The sequence below is a fragment of the Cicer arietinum genome, chromosome 6, assembly GCF_000331145.2.
Source record: "Cicer arietinum cultivar CDC Frontier isolate Library 1 chromosome 6, Cicar.CDCFrontier_v2.0, whole genome shotgun sequence".
In the NCBI taxonomy this organism is placed as follows: Eukaryota; Viridiplantae; Streptophyta; class Magnoliopsida; order Fabales; family Fabaceae; genus Cicer; species Cicer arietinum.
The window spans coordinates 21,951,427-21,972,794 of NC_021165.2; the positions used below are offsets into that span (position 1 = coordinate 21,951,427).

The 21,368-nt window shown below is 34.8% G+C and overlaps 1 protein-coding gene across 1 annotated transcript; it reads right to left on the bottom strand.

Annotated features, from left to right (window-relative positions):
- Positions 1–1,360: 1,360 nt before the first annotated feature.
- Positions 1,361–20,494, bottom strand: LOC101502895 (MAP3K epsilon protein kinase 1-like). Its single transcript, XM_004505665.4, has 24 exons — positions 20,237–20,494; positions 19,425–19,559; positions 18,823–18,843; positions 17,522–17,595; positions 17,315–17,405; positions 17,146–17,229; positions 15,976–16,077; positions 15,465–15,596; positions 15,191–15,262; positions 14,600–14,703; positions 13,146–13,233; positions 12,616–12,990; positions 10,950–11,291; positions 10,811–10,855; positions 9,638–9,817; positions 9,448–9,531; positions 7,585–7,676; positions 7,414–7,497; positions 6,186–7,015; positions 5,447–5,835; positions 5,228–5,362; positions 3,910–4,316; positions 2,736–2,850; positions 1,361–1,812 (listed from the first exon to the last, which is right to left on the bottom strand). Exons 1-24 carry the CDS (start codon positions 20,294–20,296, stop codon positions 1,651–1,653), a joined length of 4,203 nt encoding a protein of 1,400 aa, XP_004505722.1. The 5' UTR covers positions 20,297–20,494; the 3' UTR covers positions 1,361–1,650.
- Between the last annotated feature and the right edge of the window lie 874 nt (positions 20,495–21,368).

Below are 21,368 nucleotides of genomic sequence, written 5' to 3' on the forward strand. Positions count from 1 at the left end.
TGATACAAGTAAAGAGCAAGACTGAGGATTTAATTGTATTGTAATTGAGAATTTCTATTGAAAGATTGTTACAAAAATGGTATAGGCCTAGGCTAATCAAACAATATTAAATGAAATCTATTCCTTAATGCCCCCTACAAGCTCAGCTTAGAGTGAAGGAGGATCACACACAATGAGTTTGGATCTGAATTCTTCAAATTTAGCAGGAGAGAGATCCTTGAGCATGATATTTGCACAACCCAAAACTGCTTTTGAATGACCGTTTTACAAACAAAACAAATCAAGTTCCATGTGTTTTGTGCTACCATGTAGAGCTGGATTATGAGCCAAGGCAGTAGCGTTCATGTCACTATGAATGGTTAGAGGCGAGAATCGAACAAGTTCAATCATAAGAGATTGGATCAACAACAATTCAGAGGTTGCCAAGGCAAAGGCTGCGATATTTAGTCCATCATGATATAAAGTAAGATACAAGCAACAAATGTAGAATCATCGGGATCCGAGCCCCAATCAACATCACATAAGACGTTCAGAGACATGGGAAATGTTGAAACAGGATTGAGATGCAGACCCCAACAGCTTTAGAGGATGATCCTGATTTGGTTACTGGTGCTGGGTTTGGCTGAGAGGATAAGTGGGGTAGAGGCTTGAGTACATTTCTATTTTCACTCCACTACCTTGCATACCATTTTTACAAACTAGATTACAAAGTAAAGTTCCTAAACCTGCATCCAAGAACATAACGAATCCTATGGATTGAACAAATAGCATCAAAACAATTAGCATCAAAACAAAACACATTGCACCACACAACAGAAAACATAACGAATCCTATGGATTGAACAAATACATAACTTTAAAAGTTTCTCCATGACACTACACAATACATCCAGTATATTGTGGCGAACTAACAAAAAAATATCACAGCAAGACTTTAACTTCAATCCTTGTCAATCTTAAAGGAACCAAAGCATAAGCTGGTACTCTCTGCTCCAAGATCCTTCTAACTTTCTCTTTGCAGTAGAATCCTCAACCAACTCATTGTCTCCCAAAGAAATAGGTCACAAGAATTCCAAATTCAATTTGCTAAATTGATTCAGCCTCGGGCCATAGGCATTGGCGTAACATATGCCTCAGCATGTGATAGGCCATAGCCCATTGTTGGCCAACCTCAAAAAGGGCACGTAGGCTAGTCTAGTTGGGTCTAGGCATGTATTGTGTTGTGTAACATCTTATCTAAGATTTAATATCGAAGAAACAATTTAATGTTACATAATCCAAAAGGCATTTACTCGGTAGTTTATCACTAATTCAAGCGATTATTTGTAAGAAAAAAGAACTAAGGGAATAAAAAAAATAGTTCCTTAAAGCAATACCTTTATATTTTTCCATCTCGTATCCATACTAATATACATAGTTAGTTGGCCATAAAAAACCGGCCATTGAAGCTTAAGAAATCAGCCACCCTCTAAAATACCACCCAAAAGTCAAAACAATGTATGCCAGCCTATGCTATTTTTTTCACTCAACCAAACGCAACAAAATAAGCAAACCAAATAAAGGGGAAATTTATATACAACAATTAAATACCTTTTCCCCCCAATGAAATGAATATACATACATACAAGAAAATGAACATCGAAAACTAATTTACAAAACAGTGTTTATGTGTAGTGCTTTAAGTAATGAAGTTGCCATCTGTTTGACCAACACTTGGCCATCTCTGCGTTCCCCTATTAAGTTTTGAAGTTTCTCGGGTAGATCGTTCTCCACAATCAGCTTCTTGGGCTGAGGGTGATGCTCATAAACAGCCTGCCAGAACATTTGTAAGACATGTAAGTATAATTGCACATTTGTAAGCGATACGCATGTATAATCTCTTTCGGGGCAAAATCCTGTTCGAATACAAACTTGTATGTTGCATTGATACATATTTTAAACTAAACCATGTGAACATTAAAATAAAACAATGTTCTAATCAATCTATTGAATGAGATAAGTACTGTGTCTGTCTATTCAGCCCGCACATTTAGATATTTATACTAAGCAAATTATTATTTTCAAGACAAGATAATAATCAGCATATGTACAATGAATAGTATAACTAATACTACTCACTCATTTCACATGCACTTCCAAGCCAACATTTTATACATGTGTTGTAAACATTTAATTCTAACACACCATATTTCAGAGAAGGGTAAACTATTCTTTCTGCAAATCATCTAAATATCTATCGGGATAAAATGATAGAAATGTTCACTATTACTCATTACCAAACATGTATACATTAAACACTTGCACATTTGAATTTTATATGACGATAAAAAATAGGAGTATATGAATAAAGTAACGAAAGGATCGAAACTTTTCTTGTTACTTGAAAAACCATAATTTAGACCCCCGAGACATCTTATCAAGGTTTTGAAGACAGCATTTTTTCATGTTTGTTAACACTAAACTGGGATAAATATATATGCAGAGAAAACAATTTGTCAAATGAAGCTCTCATTGACTTATTTTATCATACATTACTATCTGAAGTTCTTCACTAGATAAGAATGTAATTTTGAACTGATTCAGTATGTTAAGCCACACACATGAACCGGAGTAAGTTCATCTTAGCTTTTCACTATGATTACTGAAGAAACAATGCAAAACCTAGTTAACTCTATACCATGGGAGGTGTGGTAGTACCCACCAGAAATTTTGTAACAAGTATCATATATACATACCTTTATTAGTCTGAGTAAATTAAGACGAGCTATAGCATCCTGATGATCAAGCCTTGCAATGAGTAATGGCGTTAATCCATTAACAGCCAAGGTAGTATTGATCCGGGCAGATTTTCTGCAATGTCATTATTATATGATGACATTAAATAAAATAAAAATCCAGTACAAAAGAAAGTAAGAATGATAACATTAGGAGGAAAACATAGGGAATGATATTTGGCTAAATACAATATCACATAACAAAGATCTCTAGGTACTTCTGTGAGCTAACATATCTGGATTTCTGACCTTTCCCCCCTAGGAAATTATTGTAATATCTTCCTTTCCTTCTAGAGACCTTTCCCCCCTAGCAAATGTGAAATTTGACTAGGAAAAACCAAAAAGCTCAACCCCACCCTAGTTAACCCCTCCCAGATATCAATTAGAGAGTAAGACTCTACAATATATATGATATAAAACCATCATTATTCCTTGTGCACTCTAAGGGTAGTTTCCAAAATTCTTATTGATACTGTTGTTTAACTTTTCCTTATTAAGGTAGCCAGACTCGCTATCCAACCTAACCTACTTCCACCCCTACATCTTAGTTTTCTAAGATTTCCTAAAAGCAAGTTACTAATGATTCTCTAGCCTCTATAAGGCCCCAGCAAAAAGTGGGACACCATCTTGGCCTTTCTGCTGAGCTCATCTATGGATGGACAAGCACACTCTTACAAAAATCTAAAAATCTTTTATTTATTTATTTGCATGCCAGATTAATTCAGCCCACTTAGAATACAAATTATTCAGCCTAAAGGGCAGATAAGGCAGGGTATATAAAAGATAAGAAGCTAAATGATGTTCCCACCCAGTTTTCCCTCACCATCTCTTACTTTTTCTATAGTAATTATACGCTACTTAGTACACACTACATATCATCTAACCCATTGCCTACTTTGGTAGAATCTTAGTTCTTTCTCCTGCATCCATCCGTTTAACTAATTAACTAATACAAGTAAAATACTTGTGCATCCTATATTCATTAGCCTCATAATAGGAAAAGGGATTTTGGTGCAACCCTTTGTTTATAACCCATGAGTGAAAAACTATTTTATCAAATAATAAAGCATTAAAGGGACACAGAAAACCAAATACTTGATTGGACAAGAGGAGAGAAAGGATTTAGAAACTATACGTGATGATTTTCAAGAACGGCTCCAATATGTGTACAAAATGCTGCTCTGGACAACACTGAAAGAACTTTACAAGCTTTTGGACTGCATCCTTCTTCAGCAATGCTTGTTCAACCTTCCTATTATCATTGTCATGGGCTAAGCAAACAGCAATTGAATCAAGTGCTGTTACAGACCAGAACTCATCCTCAAGAAGGTTCAAATAGACATCCAAACCACCATGAGCCCTTAACTGCTCCCTTGAGTTGCGAGATGCATGAGCCATGTCACACAAAAGAGGCAATGCATATTGTTTCAGGGGAGAATTTGATGTGATGAATTGCATCAGATGGGGGATGATTCCATTTTCAGCTGCTTGTTCCTGTCTCCTCTTATTTATCTTGCATAAGTTGAACAATGCATTCAGGACCTATGAAAGAGAAATATAAGATGAGATTCAAGCCAACACCACAGAGAAAGATACAAATACCCACACCCGCACCACAAAGCAATATAAAGAAGGAATAGAAAAAATTAAGCATTTAAAAACAAATCTGTTGACTATAATTAAAAGTCATTATTTCCTTGTAGATTGTTTCAGTTACTTCGTATTCTCTAGATTTTAGGGAATGCTGATTCCTATTCTTTGTATATATTAATATATTATATGATTGTACTCATGTGATATACACAATGTTCTGCATTCAGATTGAAGCATTTCGATAAAATCAAAAGCTACAAGTGAAATGAAATCAGAAAAAAGCAGTCCAAAATAAATCTAGAACATGCTAGACTTATAGTACTGTTGGCACTAATTTTTTATTTATTTTTGGAGTAGCAAAAGAACCTCTGTAGTTGCTACATGACGACAACTAAATTTATTTGGACGTATTTGGAAGTAGTGTAGGAAGGGGAGAAAGGATAATTAGTTGGGACAATTAGGGAAGTTACTTAGCAAGAGGATATTAGACAAATAAATAGGAGATGGAAAGATGAAAGATATCACTCTGTATACTTGATGACGTGTGTGTGGAAAGGAGAGATCCTTTGTGAAGAGATGGCTCTACGGAAGAATCTTATTCTCCATTTTCTGTTCAGGTTGAATAATACACTTCTATTCTTTTGATTCATTCTATCTTACTTTCATTTCAATTTCAATAGGTTCCTAACAGAAAGTTAAGGAGAAATATATTATGCTTTATAAATTTTTTACCTACCACTAGTCCACTACCAATCAATCACGTGATGAAATAAGTTTTTCAAATATTGGAGAGAACAATAAATAGCATTTATGCCCCAAAACTAAATTTTAACAATAGTAAGAAGGTCAGTAATACTCACCTCATGATGTATCTCTGATACAAGAGACCCTTCTTTGAGTTCAAGGTTTGGTATCAAGTATTTAATTGCTTCAGCACGCTGAAGATTTTCTAAGCAATTTGGATCAGTTGACAGGTGATTAATACACTTCAGTATCTAAAAATATGCCAAATGGAAAAATGGTTAGAAAATATGCAGTGGGATATAAGCTAAATTACTAAAGGATATGTTGCGTTGTACCTTCAACAAAATAGGCGGTTCTACCCTATTAAACATCTGGAAAAGTCGGCTGAGCAAGCTTTGGCTACACATATAAGACTTCACTGTTGTGTCCGCTTGTGCAAACTCAAGCAGAAGATCTGCCACTTTTTCAAGGTACTCTTTCGCAACTTCTGCATTCAATGATGAAACCATGTGCGAAAGTAGTCCAGACGAAGTAGCACTACCTGGTCTAGCATTTAGAACACCTGAACCAGACAATACACCTGATGCTGTCTGAGATACGATCCCAGATGTGGAAGCAGCTCCTTCACTAGAACCAAATGTCCCTAATTTCTTGGGAGTGACTCTTTGAGACGCTCTAGCACTGGAGTCAAGATTTCCATTTTCCCTTCCACGTTGAGAAACATCTGTACAACCATAAAAAAGTCCACAGATACACAAATAAAGACAGCAAACCACAAAGAAAGCAGAAAATTGAATGTAAAAAGAGTTTAAAAAAACAGCATTTCTGTGTTGGCCAATATTCTGGTCTCTTCCCCCTGTGTGCTGTGCTCTATTCTAGATTATTCAGCGTCAGTAACTAACTAAGTTACCTTCAGTAAGTTACAGTTAGGTATTTACTATTGTAATTAGTTAGTAATTCAGTCATTCAATGAAATCCGGTTCACTCTCACCATTATAGAATTGTAACAGGTAAATTTCTGCTAATTATTCATTTAAAACATCTTCACCAAAAAACCAGATAGATCTTTATTACCTGCAAATTCTGCCATCAAAAAGTCCAGTTCACCATTTGTTTTCTTCTCAGAGGCATGTAACAAAGGGAGTACACTTTCATGTCTTTCTAACCCTGAAAACTGACGTACATATTCAAGCTGTCCAGAGTAACGTCCAGATGGTGGCTCTTTCTCCAACAAGCTAAGAAGAGGCCTAACTTGCTCTTGCTGAGCAGCTCCTGTTATGGATAACCCGTTAGAGGAAGTTTCTGTCAATTTTGAAGGCCTATCTGTTGATGTCCTGTTGGCAGAGATACTAATACGTTGCTGTCTGGGTTCAAGATCAGCTCGAGATGGGTCACTTTTCCAACGATCCACATTCTCTCTCTCTTTCAATGTACCTGTTGAAGATTCCCTGGATGCTAGATTTGAACTCTTCTCTAGTGGCACAGCTTCAGCTGCAGGATTGCTTGATTGGGGTCTATCAACATCCATTTGGTAGTTAGCATCTGATCTTCGAGGATTGGAGAATGAAGAATGTGAAGGCTCTAAGTGATTATCAAGTACTCCGCGCCTTAATTTAGGGAGATCTTGCTGATCGGCTGAAGAGAGCAATGCCTCATTCTGACTGAAAAAGGGATGTGTAGGATCCAAGATACCAGAACGTGGCCGTTGAGTCGATCCATCGACTAAAAATCCACCCCCAGTCATAGATGCTAATCGCGTTGACTCATTTAAGCTATAAAGTGTATTTATAAGCCTGAGGAGTATACCGTTTTTTGCAGCTATCCGGCAAAAATCATTTCTAGGCGTTGACTGCTGAAGCTTAAATACCTGCCACATGCCATCAATAGCCAGATGAACCATCTCCCTGAGACAGAAATAGAGTAGTCAGCTTTCATTGTACAAAATATGAGAATTTATTGCAAATTATAAGCTTATACACATGCAGGCTAGAAGAAGCAAATAGAAAAAACAGAAAAGTCTGTTTTGTGTTAATGATAAAGGAACTAAATATAAAACAAATGAAAAAAACAAATCTTAAAATGCACCATCCTAACACTCATCACGCAAAGAGCCTTATGTGGTTTCAACTTTCAAGATAATCCCAAATGTGATACTTTCTTTCCTAAAAATAGCATCAGACAAATGCATGCCATTTTCTGTTCCAATACCACATCTTGGCATACCCATAGCCTTGTAAATTATAATCTAATGTGAATTACACAATTTATATTTAAAAAAAAAAAAAAAAAAAAAAAAGCTAACCTGTACTTGGCATAATCAGCCTCGAGAAATCCCACCAAAACAGGTATTCCACGGCAAGCTATAAACATTTGTAATGTCAAAGAACTGCATCAAGTATTAACAATGAATTCAATGCCATATTTTCAAAGTACAAAATCCACGTAATAATGACAAATAAAATACACTTGATACCTTGACTGACAAAGCTGCTGTAAAAAATAAGCTGCTTCCATACGAATCTCTCGGGGACGATCAGGTACAGCAAAGCTCATGACTGCAGGAATCTACCGATATATTTTGCATTAAATATAGCTGAACCAAAATATTTGAGGACATTTGATAATAAAATCAAGCATAAAGAAAACCTATAATTAAAGCATTCTAGTTACAATTTTTTGTCCTCTTGAGCTTTGTTGCAAAACTATACATAATCTGTCCAAACCCCATATAAAAGGAGCAGGTTGTGTTAGGCATTTGACAGCCAATGTAAAACTTAGTCAAATCAAAATGACATGGATGGAAGACGTGATTATGTTAATGCTAGGTTGTGGAACAAGATACCTTTAGCGCGATTAGTGCTAACACACCTTATGTAGTGTAGGATTATAGGTTATGTTTGGATTGATGGTATGAGATGGAATGGCATGGAATAAATGTATGTTCAATTGTTTGGATTGCTAAAAACAGAATGGAATGAAGTGAACATAATGGAATGCATTCCATCACTTACCTTCACTTCTCTTCCCCTCCAATTCGGGAGGAATGGGATGTAATCCTCTTTTATTATTCATTCCATCCTAAAATATCCAAACAATGAAACGGATGTTTTATTCCATTCCATTCCGCTCCACCCCACTCTATTCCACTCCATTCCGCTCATTTTAACATATCCAAATATAGCCATACGAACACATTAAGGTAAAGTTTTGGGAGGATTTAGAAGGCTTAATTCAGGAAATACCACTAGGAGAGAATATTTTCATAGGCGGGATGTAAATGGTCATGTAGGAAGTGTATCTAGAGCTTACAGCTTACAAGGGTATGCATAAGAGATATGGCCCAGAGGAGGTAGATGTGGAGGGTAAATCTATTCTAGATTTGTTTCCTTTTGATCTTTCTATGGCCAATATGTGCTTTAGGGAATGAGAGGTGCATCTTATCACGTACAAAAGTGGGGCGATATTCTCTCAAATAGATTGTTTTCCTATTTGAAGAAATCAAATAGAACAATTTGCCTGAACTGTGAAGTCATACATGGAGAGAGATTGACCACCCAACATTGAGTCTTGGTTATGAACGTAAGAGTTAAGGGGAGAATGAAGAGAAGAACCATGATAAGGTTTCACAGATCAAGCGGTGGTATTTGAAGGATGAAAAACAAAGGATCATCCAACACAAGGTTTTGGTAAATCAAGAGTACTTGGTCTAAGGGGGTAAAGAATCCTAGTGGGAGGATGCAAGGTAAAGTTAGGGATAAAATGGAATGATAAAAACATGATCTTAATGTAAAAAAAGCTGAAAATTGGGGAAAATATAAGGAAGCTAAGAAAGACCAAGAAGGTAGTGGGCGAGGCAGTTGGGCTATACAATATACTTGTTGAGGTATGAAAAAGTCTTGGAGGTTGAGGCATTCGTTGGCTCAAAGTTTTTTAACGAGATTATGCGGTCAAAGAAAATGTCAAATGGATGAAGGAGAAGCAGTTTAACTATGATTTATAAGAAGATTGCTAAATAACACCAGCACACATAATAACAACAAAAGCAGCATGTCAATGATAAACAAATTAGAAAAAAATTATGAATTAAATAAAACTTAATCCAACACTTTATAGGTTTATTTCATAAAAGACTTGTAAAATTCTTCCTGAAGATTTCAACGCTATAATTTCAAAATAATAATTATGATAAAAAATACTGTATGGAACCAATAATTAAACGGATGAGCCTCCCTATCATTAATTAGACATCTTTTAATGGAAAATTTAACCCAACAAATAAGGAAAAAAATAAAATAGTGATATAGGGAGAGGAGCATAAAACATACACAGGACTTACCAATCCAACAAGACAAGCATTTTCTTGAAAATCAGTGTTGTCTTTAATTATTTGATTTATAAGCTGAAGCACAGAACATATGACCTGAAACATCCATTGAATTCAAGACATTTTCAACCCAGTTACGTATTTATCAGCTATGCCATTCGATAATTAAAAGTCAAAAGAAGTATCAAGATGGACAGCATACACGTGTTTTAGGAACTTCTAACAAGTCAGTTAGAGGAAGTAAACCATGCTGGGTAACAAAAACAATCTTCTGCTCTGAGCGTTGCTGAAATATACCAATAAGTTTCTGACAGGCAGAGACAATTACGTCTTCTGATTCCTCCGGTCTTAATGAACCAACTAATTTGCTGAACTCAACGGCCTAAAATATAATGGTAAATGGTAAATGCTTCACAAATGCAAGTATCACATACAAAAACACTGGGAGTGAATAGAAGACAGCAAAATGCAATTTTAGGTGGCAGAAGAAGCAACTTGAGTTACTTTTTCAGTTAGAAAATAATGTATGGACCCCCTAAACCACAAACCATACACAACGCAGTATAATAGTGGAAAAAGGAATATGAAGGGGACGCTCAAAACCAATCACACCAGACAGAATTGTTTGACCCCATAGGAAGAAAAAACCATGCAGTCATTTTAATAAATGGTTTTATATATTTTTAGTCCCAATATCATTGAAAATATGGAAATTTTGGTCCCCATCAAAAGTAATAAGTATATTTTTAGACCCCCACCACTCCCTTGTCAAGGACTAAAAGCATTCAATTTTTGCATTTTTTTGGGACTAATTTTTTTTTAATAGGGATCAGAAACATATTTAACATTCAAATAAAGGACACCAAAAGGATACATCACTGCATGAGACATCACAAGAATTGGGGATAAAGTAGGGAGTAAAGTTCTTTTTGTCCTTCCCTCGACGTCTCTTCTTGCCTTTTACTCTACCACTCTATTCCATTGATAAGATCATTGTACACCAAAGATATGATGTATGTCTCACACGATGGCCATATACTAAACTATAACCATGGGTCATGGTGTGTATGCACGGAAGAAATTAAAATATAGATGGGATGTTAAACAAGAACAAATCCAATAAAAAATTTCCATGCCTAGGCTCTAATATACAAGGTATACAAACATTAGCCACTTTCTATGAACAAGTGTATTCTGCCTTACATTCAATAAAGATATTGATACGCCCAAATAGAAAAACAATTTTCCACAACACTCATGCACATCCAAAACCTAAAATATAAACTAAGAGAAAGAATATATGAGATAATAGAGCAGAGCACACTACACAAGACAGGTGTATGTTATGCAGAGGTCAGAGAATAAGCCTTGGTACCTGCAGAGGAAAAAGGTTCTCTCCAGGAAGTTTTTCATCAAATACCTGATAAAAAGACGAGACAACAAGTTAAAAGGATATAAACATGGGATTTTAAACCGAAAATAAAGAGATTAATTATGAAAACTCACAGACATACCAAACCATCTATATCAATCACATCGTCTTGTAAAACACCTATCATCACTCGGTGTAAAAGGTTCCCACCATTGTTTGCCTGTCCAATTTCACTCTCTTTCTCCCATTGCTTTCGTGCAATTGTAGCCCTCAACTCTTTGGCCAGATCCTTTTCCCCTCCATCAATCATAGACGCACTGCCTTTAGCCATATGTGAAGTCGATGTAGATGTGGATGCCTCACCTACAACCTCCCCAGGTCGTTTATCTAACGGATGAAATAAATCATCCAAGTAGGCATCTCCTGGAGGGTCACTAAATCTACTCAGCTCATTTCCATCCGCAGGGTGCGGTACCTTCATTGCCTTCAGATTGCAACCAGACAAGTTTAGAAAATTTAATCTTTCAAAAAAGTATAACATGTTTTCTAGACGAGTTATAGTATCAATAGTTAAAATAGTGAAGCTTTAAGCAACCACAGTAGACTTTATCCAATCTCGTGTCTAGTAGCTGCAGAAAAAATTGTCACATACATTGGATAAAGAACTACCATAAGTATAGCTCAAAAGACTTAATGATCTATAACTCAATTTCAAAGGAACAAAACAAAAATTGATGTCTGAAAAAAATTGTTTCTCTACAAGGGTGGATAACATCAAAAGAAGGAAAAGCAAGTCCAACAAAAAAAAGTGCATGACAGAAACTCATCTAAGGTAATTCTGTCATTTAATATGAGCCAACAGGTATATTTGCACAAAAAGAATCAAAATGAAGACAATCCAATGTAAAATGAGAAGAAAGCTTACAAAACAGAAGGAAAAGCAATTAAAAGGACCATACTCTAAATGAATTTATTGGAAGTTTGGTTTCCAAAAGAGCACTAGTGTCATTTGATCTGCACAACCCATCTCACTTAATGGGGCAAGGCTAGGTTTATTATTTTAAACGTATTTATGTGTGCAATGACGGATTCATAAATTTTAAGTAGCGAGGGCAATATTTACATATTTATATAACATTTCAATTTTTGAAAACATAAATAAATGCATCAGAATTGTTCTCTACAATTTTTCTTATCACGAAACAATGAATGACTGTCATGTTTAATATTATAAAAAATATCACATCACTTGAGTAACTAAACAATTCTTCAATTATCAATCTCCTATATGGATTCCCTAGATTTGCAACCGATTCTTGATGATATTCATAGCAGAGAAAGCTCTTTTAGCTATTAGTTTTCATTCGTCACTAATATCAAAGATGGAGAAAAAAAATAGAATAAAAAATAACTCTATAGGCACATATGTCAATAAATATACAACATTTGGTCTCCAAAATTTTATAGAGATATTACTATTTACTAATATTTCATTATTCTTAAAATGCACTGTCAGAGAGAGCATACATCAATTTTTTTTTTTCTTAAAAGATGACAATCTACTGCAAAAATCTCAACGTGAAAATTCACTAATAGTTGTTTTTAAATTTATAGTATACATAGAGTTAAGGGGGAAGGTTAAAACTTTAGTGGGGGCATTTGTTCCCACACCACTGTGTATAAATCTGTCCCTGTATGTGTGTGCACGTGTATAAATATATATGTATAATTGAAATAAAATAATCAATAATAACCAAGTCAATAATCAACAAATCTTTCAATCAGCCATAGCACATGGAATGCTTTACCTTTGCAGGACCTTTATCAAGACCTCTTGGTCCAAAACCAAATGATTTTTTGCCAGTATTGATAGAAGCATCTTTTCCCCCAACCTTACTAGCCATTTCTCTTGACTGTGGTGATCCAACTTCTCCATTCATCATGATGTCATGAAGGTCATTAGCACTTGAAATTTCAAGATTACCAGTTGGCTCAGAATTACCCACTTCTCCATCATAAGAGAGTTTGCTAGAACCAGTTTGTTGAAAGGACTTCTCGTGAATGGCTAAGGTAAGAACCTCATCAGATGGGACATCATCTGACTTCTTTCTTCTTTGGTTGGGAAAATTAGAATCCGAAGCACTTTCATCTTGAGATCTGCTGCTATCAGCCGCCGCAGTGCCCTACAACATGCAAATTGAAGTTGAGACTATAATAAAAATACAATCCAATTGCTCCCACTATGTAGATTCATTGTCTACGGTTAGTTTCAATTATTTATCAGCTCCATTAGAAAAGAGAGAAAAGCATGTCCTTACAGCTTCCCATCAACACTGACCTCTTTCTCCACAGAAGAGTTTTCACCTGCAACCTTATGATCACCATCAGAACCTTTTCCATTTGCAGAATTATCTTCCTCTATATTTCTGCAAGAGGTAGCAGCGTTCAACTAAGAACTATAACAATTAAAGAGCTAAAAGTAAATGCCAGTATAGAATAATTCAAAAAGTAAAATCCAACAATATATACATCCAAAAACTAATTAACATTCCATTTCTTCAATTAGAGAAAATTTATCTTCAAAATTACTACCATATTTGGCAGGTATCATTCCAGATTTAATACAAATCCATAGCAGAAAACTTATAAAACATACACAACATGATTGACATTTTGCTCTCATTCTTCTCAAAGAATTTTAAGACAAATTAGAAGTTTATGAGTATAAGATTTCAGAGAAACTGAATTTGATTCTGTATTAATAAAAATGATTTTGACCCTACTGTCTTGTTATTCAGTATTTATAGAGTAGTCTAAATCTAACTAATAACTGAAACAGTTATGTAACTAACTCAGACAGATAAAGCTGTCAAACAGCTAAACACAAGTAAAGAAAAGAAAGAGTACATTCAGAAGTAGATTAAACGAGAAGTGGTATTCTCTGTTCTCTCTCACAATGAGCAGCTATCCATTGAGGAATGTCGAAACAGAAAATTATTATGTCAAGCTATCTGTTACAAGAATGAGACCAAAGTCTTGGGGTTTGTTGAGAAAATGAGAAAAGCAGAAGGATTACACACACAATGTGTAGTGCCTGAAGTCAGGGTATTCCCATAGACATGAATGTGAGACTAACCCCTCAGATAGGGGTAAAGCCTTGTCCGATCAACATCTTAGGGAACGAGTCATGTAGGAAAAGGCTGCATAATTCATACTCTAATGCTCACTAGCAAGATTCTTGAGAGGTTAGGATTTCTCAAGCCTTACAAGGACTAATTTTTTCATACCTCTAGGTAATGTGCAATCTCGACACTCTCTCACACTCAGGACTGGACACTTGAAGCGTGGACAAAATGTGGGTGGCCCAATAACAGAGATCTTAGCACATCCCGTTACGCCCAACATTGAACATCAGGAATTTGGACAAATATGGGTGGCCTCATAAGAGATCTATGATAGAATCTGATAACATCTTAAATATACAGTAGGCCTAACTCAACTCCAAAAGCTAGCTCAAGAGGTGATGACTGTGTCCAAACCTTATAAGAACTAATTTGGTCGTACCTCTAGTCAATATGGGGCCTGAGCACATCCCCTCATGTTTAAGATTAGACATATGAAGTATGGACAAAAAAAGGTGGCCGAATAGACAGTGCAGCATCACTTATTATGAGTATAATTTCAGTAGCAATAATGTGCTTTGATAGATACAAAGTTAAACAAAATACTTAGTAGGCTTGATTCAACTATTATAAATAACATAATATGGCAATAATATCTCACGCTGTCTACCTTAATGTTCCACTATGACGAAGAGAAGACTGCAAGGCACGTCTACAGTTTTGAATCCAGGGGTGAGACAACAGTGTTTTAGCATCAGGCCTTTGTCTAGCATCCTGACATGTGCAACAAAATGGTATATAAAACAAGTTTTAGTCAACAATTTAATCTTAAATTATTCAAAGTCTGCATCAATACTAGTATCCAACTTGCCTATTCTACAAAGCTAGAGCTAGAAAATTATAGAGACAATAACGACAACATCACTTCCTTCAATCCGGGGAACAAATATACAAATAATGCAATAACATTCATCAAGCTAAAAACTGATGAGGAATTAATGAACAATCTGACACAAACTATATGCTACAAACAAAATTCTAAAGCATAACATAACACCTTTGAACTATCTATTTCTTGTATATGGAGAATAGTACAGAAAAAAAATCCTTTAACAGACAGCAATAATTAACCCATGTCAGAAGGTGGATGGGGATGGGCACAAAGTCCAAGGTAGATGGAAAGAATACACAATAGCCTCCAAGCTAAGACACCGTGTGCATTAAGAAACATTTCCCCATCAATAGTTGAGAATCAGTTTACCTTCTTAAAGCATTGATGCAGAAAATCAGTAATGTCAGGTGAGAGGCTATCAGGAATTGGAGGATGCTCATCCTGAAAGAAAAGCCGAGAGATGCAAATCAAATTATAACTGTAATTGAGCAGATTGCATGCTAGCATAAAATGCTCCAACTATGAACTCAATAGTTGCAAAACCAAGTGCAAATATAATTTTCTAGACAAATTCAATATGAAACACAGGTCCAAAGAACCTTCATATATTTAGGAAACAATGAATAATAGTGCATAAGCAAACCTGAACAATACGGAAAAGAGCTGGCATAGGCTGCAAATCGTAATAAGGTGGGACACATGTAAGAAGCTCAATAACTGTACAGCCAACACTCCAAATGTCAGAAGCTGCACAAACTCCTGACATTTCTATAACCTGGAAAATCAAACCAAAAGTATCAATGTGTGCCCCTAATCAAGCACAATATATCTCGTTTTGAGTTTTTTCTTTAATTCAGAATCCACTTTATTAAGTTATAAATTGTCAGCAAGGTGCTCTCGGCTCAAATTAACTGTTTTTTTCATTAAAATCAAATGCATTATAAGCATGAGATAAGGAGCACAGTACATCTGGGACAATATGAAAAATTCTCCTAAAAAACACAAACTGAACAGTGAGGCAAAGTTGCTAAAGAATGCAACAAAGTAATCTAATCTCTTCAACTACCAGTCTGGTCTTAGAAGACAGTTTAAATAAGGAAATGATCACAAACTATAACCAAATATTTAGCAGAATGATATCACACAAATAATACCTCTGGCGCCATCCAGTATGGTGTTCCAACAACTGAATGAGTATTAACATCAGCCTCTGTTAATTTTGTTGCAACACCAAAATCAGCAAGTTTGACAAGGCCCTGAAAGCGGAAGTTAAGAATTTTGTGAACACTAACGCAAGTTTTCTAGATAGATCTAGAACAAAGAGAAAAAACAAAACATAGAGCATGGAAAAATATCGTGGGACCACGAATGATGTGAAAGGAAACCTGTGGTGACACTGTATTACATATAGCAGTCTGACAAAAGATTTGTCCATAAATGAAGAATTTACCACAGATAGTTATAAAAGGTTGATGGATAAGAAATCCTCAACAAAGACTACAAAACAAGAGAAAACGGACAAAATAGGGGCACTCCTAAAAGAAAGTCAAAGAAGAACTGCCCAGTCTCTTTCTATTAATGTTTACTCTTTTGTGAGCTGTTTCATTTTCCTTTTTAATAACTATGGAGGATGCCTTATGCTCCACGTGCCTAGTAATTTGCTTCTGTTCGTATTAAAACATATAAACAGCATTATGAATTTAATGCAAAATGCTTAGAGTGATAATAATGCTCAAAACAAGGCTAGGCGTGGACTCTATCCGTTTCTCTTCTAATTTCCGCTGCCTAAATTTGTAAGTAACAGGATTTAAATTCAAAATGACTCAGTCCATAAATATTTAATTTGTTGGTAAAACGGATCAGTGGACAGAACCAGCAGCAGCTCAAGCTAAATAGTCACCCGCATTTTTTTTGAACTATAAAAGATAATATATCACCACAAACAAGACACAGTGGAGAAGCACCAGAAACCAATTAAAAAAAGCAAAAGTTGCAGCAGAACATGAAAGAAAAAGGCAAGGATAATACAAAATGTACTTTTTTCACCGAATGATTCAAAATGTAATTACACACTGGAAATCCACTCTCCAGTGCTCAACATGGTTAAATAGTGATTTTAGATTACTAAGAACAATCATCTACAGCCAGATGCAATGCAATTAATTAGATCCAAATAAAAGAAGTAACTGTATGTTAAGAAAATTCACCTATGAACAGATATATATGCCTTAACATAGCAATGAAATCAATTTACATGTACACAACCACTAGAGTTTCCTAAAACGCAAGACCCAGTATGCCATATGACCGCAAAAAATAGTTACCTCTTTAGTTGTCAATATATTTGCACCCTTAATATCCCGATGAATAACACCTTGCTCGTGGAGGTAAACCAAGCCTTCCAACACCTTTCTCATACATAATACTTTTATTATGAAATTCAAAAATAGCCAAATCATGGAAAGACATTGATGAACAGTAAAACTGACAAACCTGGGCAATGTAAACTGCAACCAATGATTCTGGAAATGGTCCAAATTTATTTGGCTTGATAATATTTGCAAGTGAGCCGTTCTCCACATACCTACGAATTTGCAAGCAATAGGAAGCAAAATCCATTAACTACTCTAAATAGTAAATACCCTTCAAATGATGCCATGATTAAATCTTCAACATTGTAAAAAAGTTGAGCTCACTTACTCAAGAACTATGTGCAGGTGACTCTTTGTCTTCAAAGAACCAAGATATTTTACAATGTTTTTGTGGTTCAAATTCTGCAAAATAATAATAATCATCATTTAAAAAGCAAGGTATCATATAATAAGTTTGCATGTTCCATGGGTGCTCAAAATCCCAAGCTTTTCAGAATAGTTCCCAAGCCAAAACTAAGACAATAAACTATTTATTATTACAGCATCAGCAGACATGGAAAGGTAGTATAATAGTCAATCACGGGGTACCACCTCGCATCATGGCACTTAACCATTGAAACCATCACATCATGTCACATTTTAACAGATGCAGTTGTCATGGCCTGATATCACAAGCCACAGCCATTGCCCCATTACATTCTATGACAATGCAACAACCCGACTTTGCCCTTATTTCTATAGTTCCCTGCCCTCTTTTTGAAGAATTTTGTGATTCAACAAGCAAGTTCTTGGCACAAAATTTGAAGAATTGTGCACGCGGGGTGGGCATGCATAAGAATTTGCACTATGAAATGTGTATGTTTGTTAAACGACAATAACAACAGCCTTTCGCCACTAGGTATGGCTGGCTACATGGACAAATCGATGTCATAAAGCATGTTGTGTATTAGGCCCAAAAATAGACCAATTACCTTGAAATCATATATGTAGACTATCTGAAAAATATCTTACCACATCATTATTCTATCATAAAATATATCTTAAACTGTCTCTTAGAATTAGTTTCTATCTTTCTCTATTTTCATGATTCTTTTATGTATTAATAAGGATTAGGTATCAAGCATTAGTATAAATAAGAATTAGAGCATTGTCTTAATTTTTTATATAGAGTGCTTTGTCTCTATAATAACATCCAACACATCATTCACGTCAATATTAATATAATGTCATTATTCTGATTATTCTTTTTCCTCCTCCCTTGTGCCTAGTAAAAGACAAAACTTAGTAACCAGTGCTTTGTCTTCTATAATAACACAACGCATTATTCACATTGATATTAAAATAATTTCATCATTCTTCCTTTTCCTACCTTTCATATACCTAGAGACTAAAATCCTATAACTTCACCAATGTACACTATCAATTAATACCTATTTTTCCAAACCTATCAGTTTACGAGTGTTTTTAATGCAAGAACAACTGTATCATGTCATTCAATATCATTGCCTAAAGCTCCAGGCACAATATATACATGGGAGAAATGGAGCAAATAATACCCGGAGAGCTATGAAACAAATAAAAAATCAACTGATGATGTAGTGCAAATCTAACATTGAGGAGAAGAATTACCTTTAATAAATCAATCTCTTGCTAGAAACATTGAGGCATCCATCCAATAACAGTGTAGTCACAGGTAAACACCACCCAAATTAGTGGCAAAAAAATGCATAACAAAAAAGAAAGCAAGAATATAAAGACATTACAAGCTAGAAGAAACCGAATTTAGTTTGCTAGTTGTTTTATCTGTTGCAAATATATTTTGGGAATTTAAGTGTGCTTCAAAAAGCCCTGCATACAAAGTAATGGACTAACGTAGGGCCATACAAGTGAAATAACCTATGACACAGATGATGATATTTTCCTGGAATCAATCTCTCTTGCAAATAACTCCAAAAATTAACCAAAGTTAGCATTTGGCAGGCCCTAAAGTTTTCGGGTTTTCAAATTTCATATGATTTGCACATAACTCCCTAGTAATGTCACTTTAATCCTTATTCACACTCACAACCTGCCACCCCAAAGACACAACCCCTGGTGTGTCTCATTTCAATTAAGACTAAAATTAAATCCACCCTGTATATGCATGCTATCAGGACCTAACCATTTATAATTAATAACCACCATAAAAAATTTCAAAAAGAAAACATATGATATTAAAACACATTTTATACCATGATGATGTTGAGATCCTCCTGAGCAATATTCTCCAAAGAAACCTGTTTAATTGCAACAAAATCTCCATTCTCCAGGTCCAAACCTTTGTAAACTCGGCCATAAGCTCCTTTCCCAATCTCATCTCCCAGCATCTGTTCCAAAGCTCACAATGCAAACAAGCAGCACAATCAGCCATTCAAAAATCAAGCTATTAAACAAGCCAACCACATGCAATTTCAAAATTGAAACAACACAAGATAAAACAAACATTAGCAAATGAAATTCACCAATTACAGCATATATAATACAATTCTTCCAAGTGCATTCCCTATTAAACGCTCTCAAAACACTTACAAATTTAACCAAAAAGATCAATCAACAATTCAGCAGGAGCATCTCCCACCGTTCCACATTACACCTTCACCCTAACACCAATCCAATGCCGCTACCGGCTAACTACCATCAGCTTGCGTTCACTTACATTACTAAAACTCACATAGCCACCGTAAAATACGAAGTTTCAACTACTACACTAGCAACCTTGCCGTTACTACGGTCATTTCATAATAATCGATAGCTTCATCGTGCGACTAATCAAACTAGTAAGGTAAAAAATCGCGCCAAAGTTCTCTAACTTCAGCAACAACAACAACTTAAACCTTCCACTAATTGAATTTAACAATCTAGAAAGCAATAATTTAGCAATTCGGAGTTAACATAACAACGACGGCAACATTTTGCAACAGCATTTCGTTTTTTTTTTTTTCAATTACGAAAACATTGATTAAGATCGACGGAGAAATGAGAGTGGAGGGTAAAAAAGGCATACATATTTGTTGTCTAGGGTCTTGGATTTGGTGAAAGCGGAAGACGTGGACTGACGCGACATCTCTGCGAAACGGCGATCGGAGAAATGAAACCCTAGAGAGAGAAAACGTCCATGCCGATTGGGAGCGACGCCGGAGAGAGGGACGTTGCTGCTCCGGTTAGATTAGTTAATTAATTGTTTAATAATGAGAGTTGTTTATTTATTTATTTATTTTAATTATTATAAAATAAAAAGAGAGTAAAAGAAGAAAGTGGAAGTTTGAGTACAATGGATGCTTAGTTGTAATTTGTAAAGAACGGTGAAAATGGAGTGTACCACATTAACAAATACCAATGCCTTATCATATTATGGCTAGTACCTAGCTGGCAATGTGATGTCTTTCTTCTTTTCTTTTAACAGAAATATTACAACTTTTTTATCAATGAAAAACTACAGTAGAAAAAGTATTTCCTATATAGACAATTTCTTCGATTAAACATCACGTTACACAATATCTCATTTTCTGGTATATTTTTACGCAAAAAATTAAAATTAAAATTCCACAACAGCTATCTATTTACAATATTCTACATCACAAATACTTAGTTCTGTCGTTAAGCTTTTTAGAAAGAAAAAAATGTTCACAACAATTTAAATGGTTACTTGTGACATATTAACTATTTATTGGATATAACTAATTACAATTTTAAATTTCATTAACACTTCTTGTGTGTAAGAGATATTAGTTAATTTTAAAGTTAAAGAAATCGTTCAAATTTTCTTGAAGAAGATGGTTAATGTCATTTTAATAATAATTTCACCATCAGCAGTTTTTTTATAAAAAAATGAGTTGCAATATTTTTTATATTTATTAATCAGAATGTAATTAATTACATATTTAAATTATATTAACTATATAAATTTTTGTCAAATTATAATGTTAATTTTTTATGTCAAAATAATATTTCTCTATTTTGTTATAAACTCATAAATTGTGATTTGCAAATGCTACTTTCCAACTAAACTTTTTTTATTGCAAATAAATTAAAATAAATATGTTTTAAAAATACTAAATTTATTATAGTAATTAATTAATCTAAATGTAATAACATTTAAGAAATTAAGATATCAAAATAATATTAATAATGTTTTA

Excerpts from the sequence above, each read along its gene's own strand:
- LOC101502895 (XM_004505665.4), bottom strand. The coding sequence starts at position 20,296 with ATGTCGCGTCAGTCCACGTCTTCCGCTTTCACCAAATCCAAGACCCTA. Across the intron at positions 7,016-7,413 it reads GCTGATTATGCCAAGTACAG|GGAGATGGTTCATCTGGCTA; the intron begins GTTAGCTTTTTT and ends TTTCTGTCTCAG. Across the intron at positions 5,836-6,185 it reads TTTGATGGCAGAATTTGCAG|ATGTTTCTCAACGTGGAAGG; the intron begins GTAATAAAGATC and ends ATGGTTGTACAG.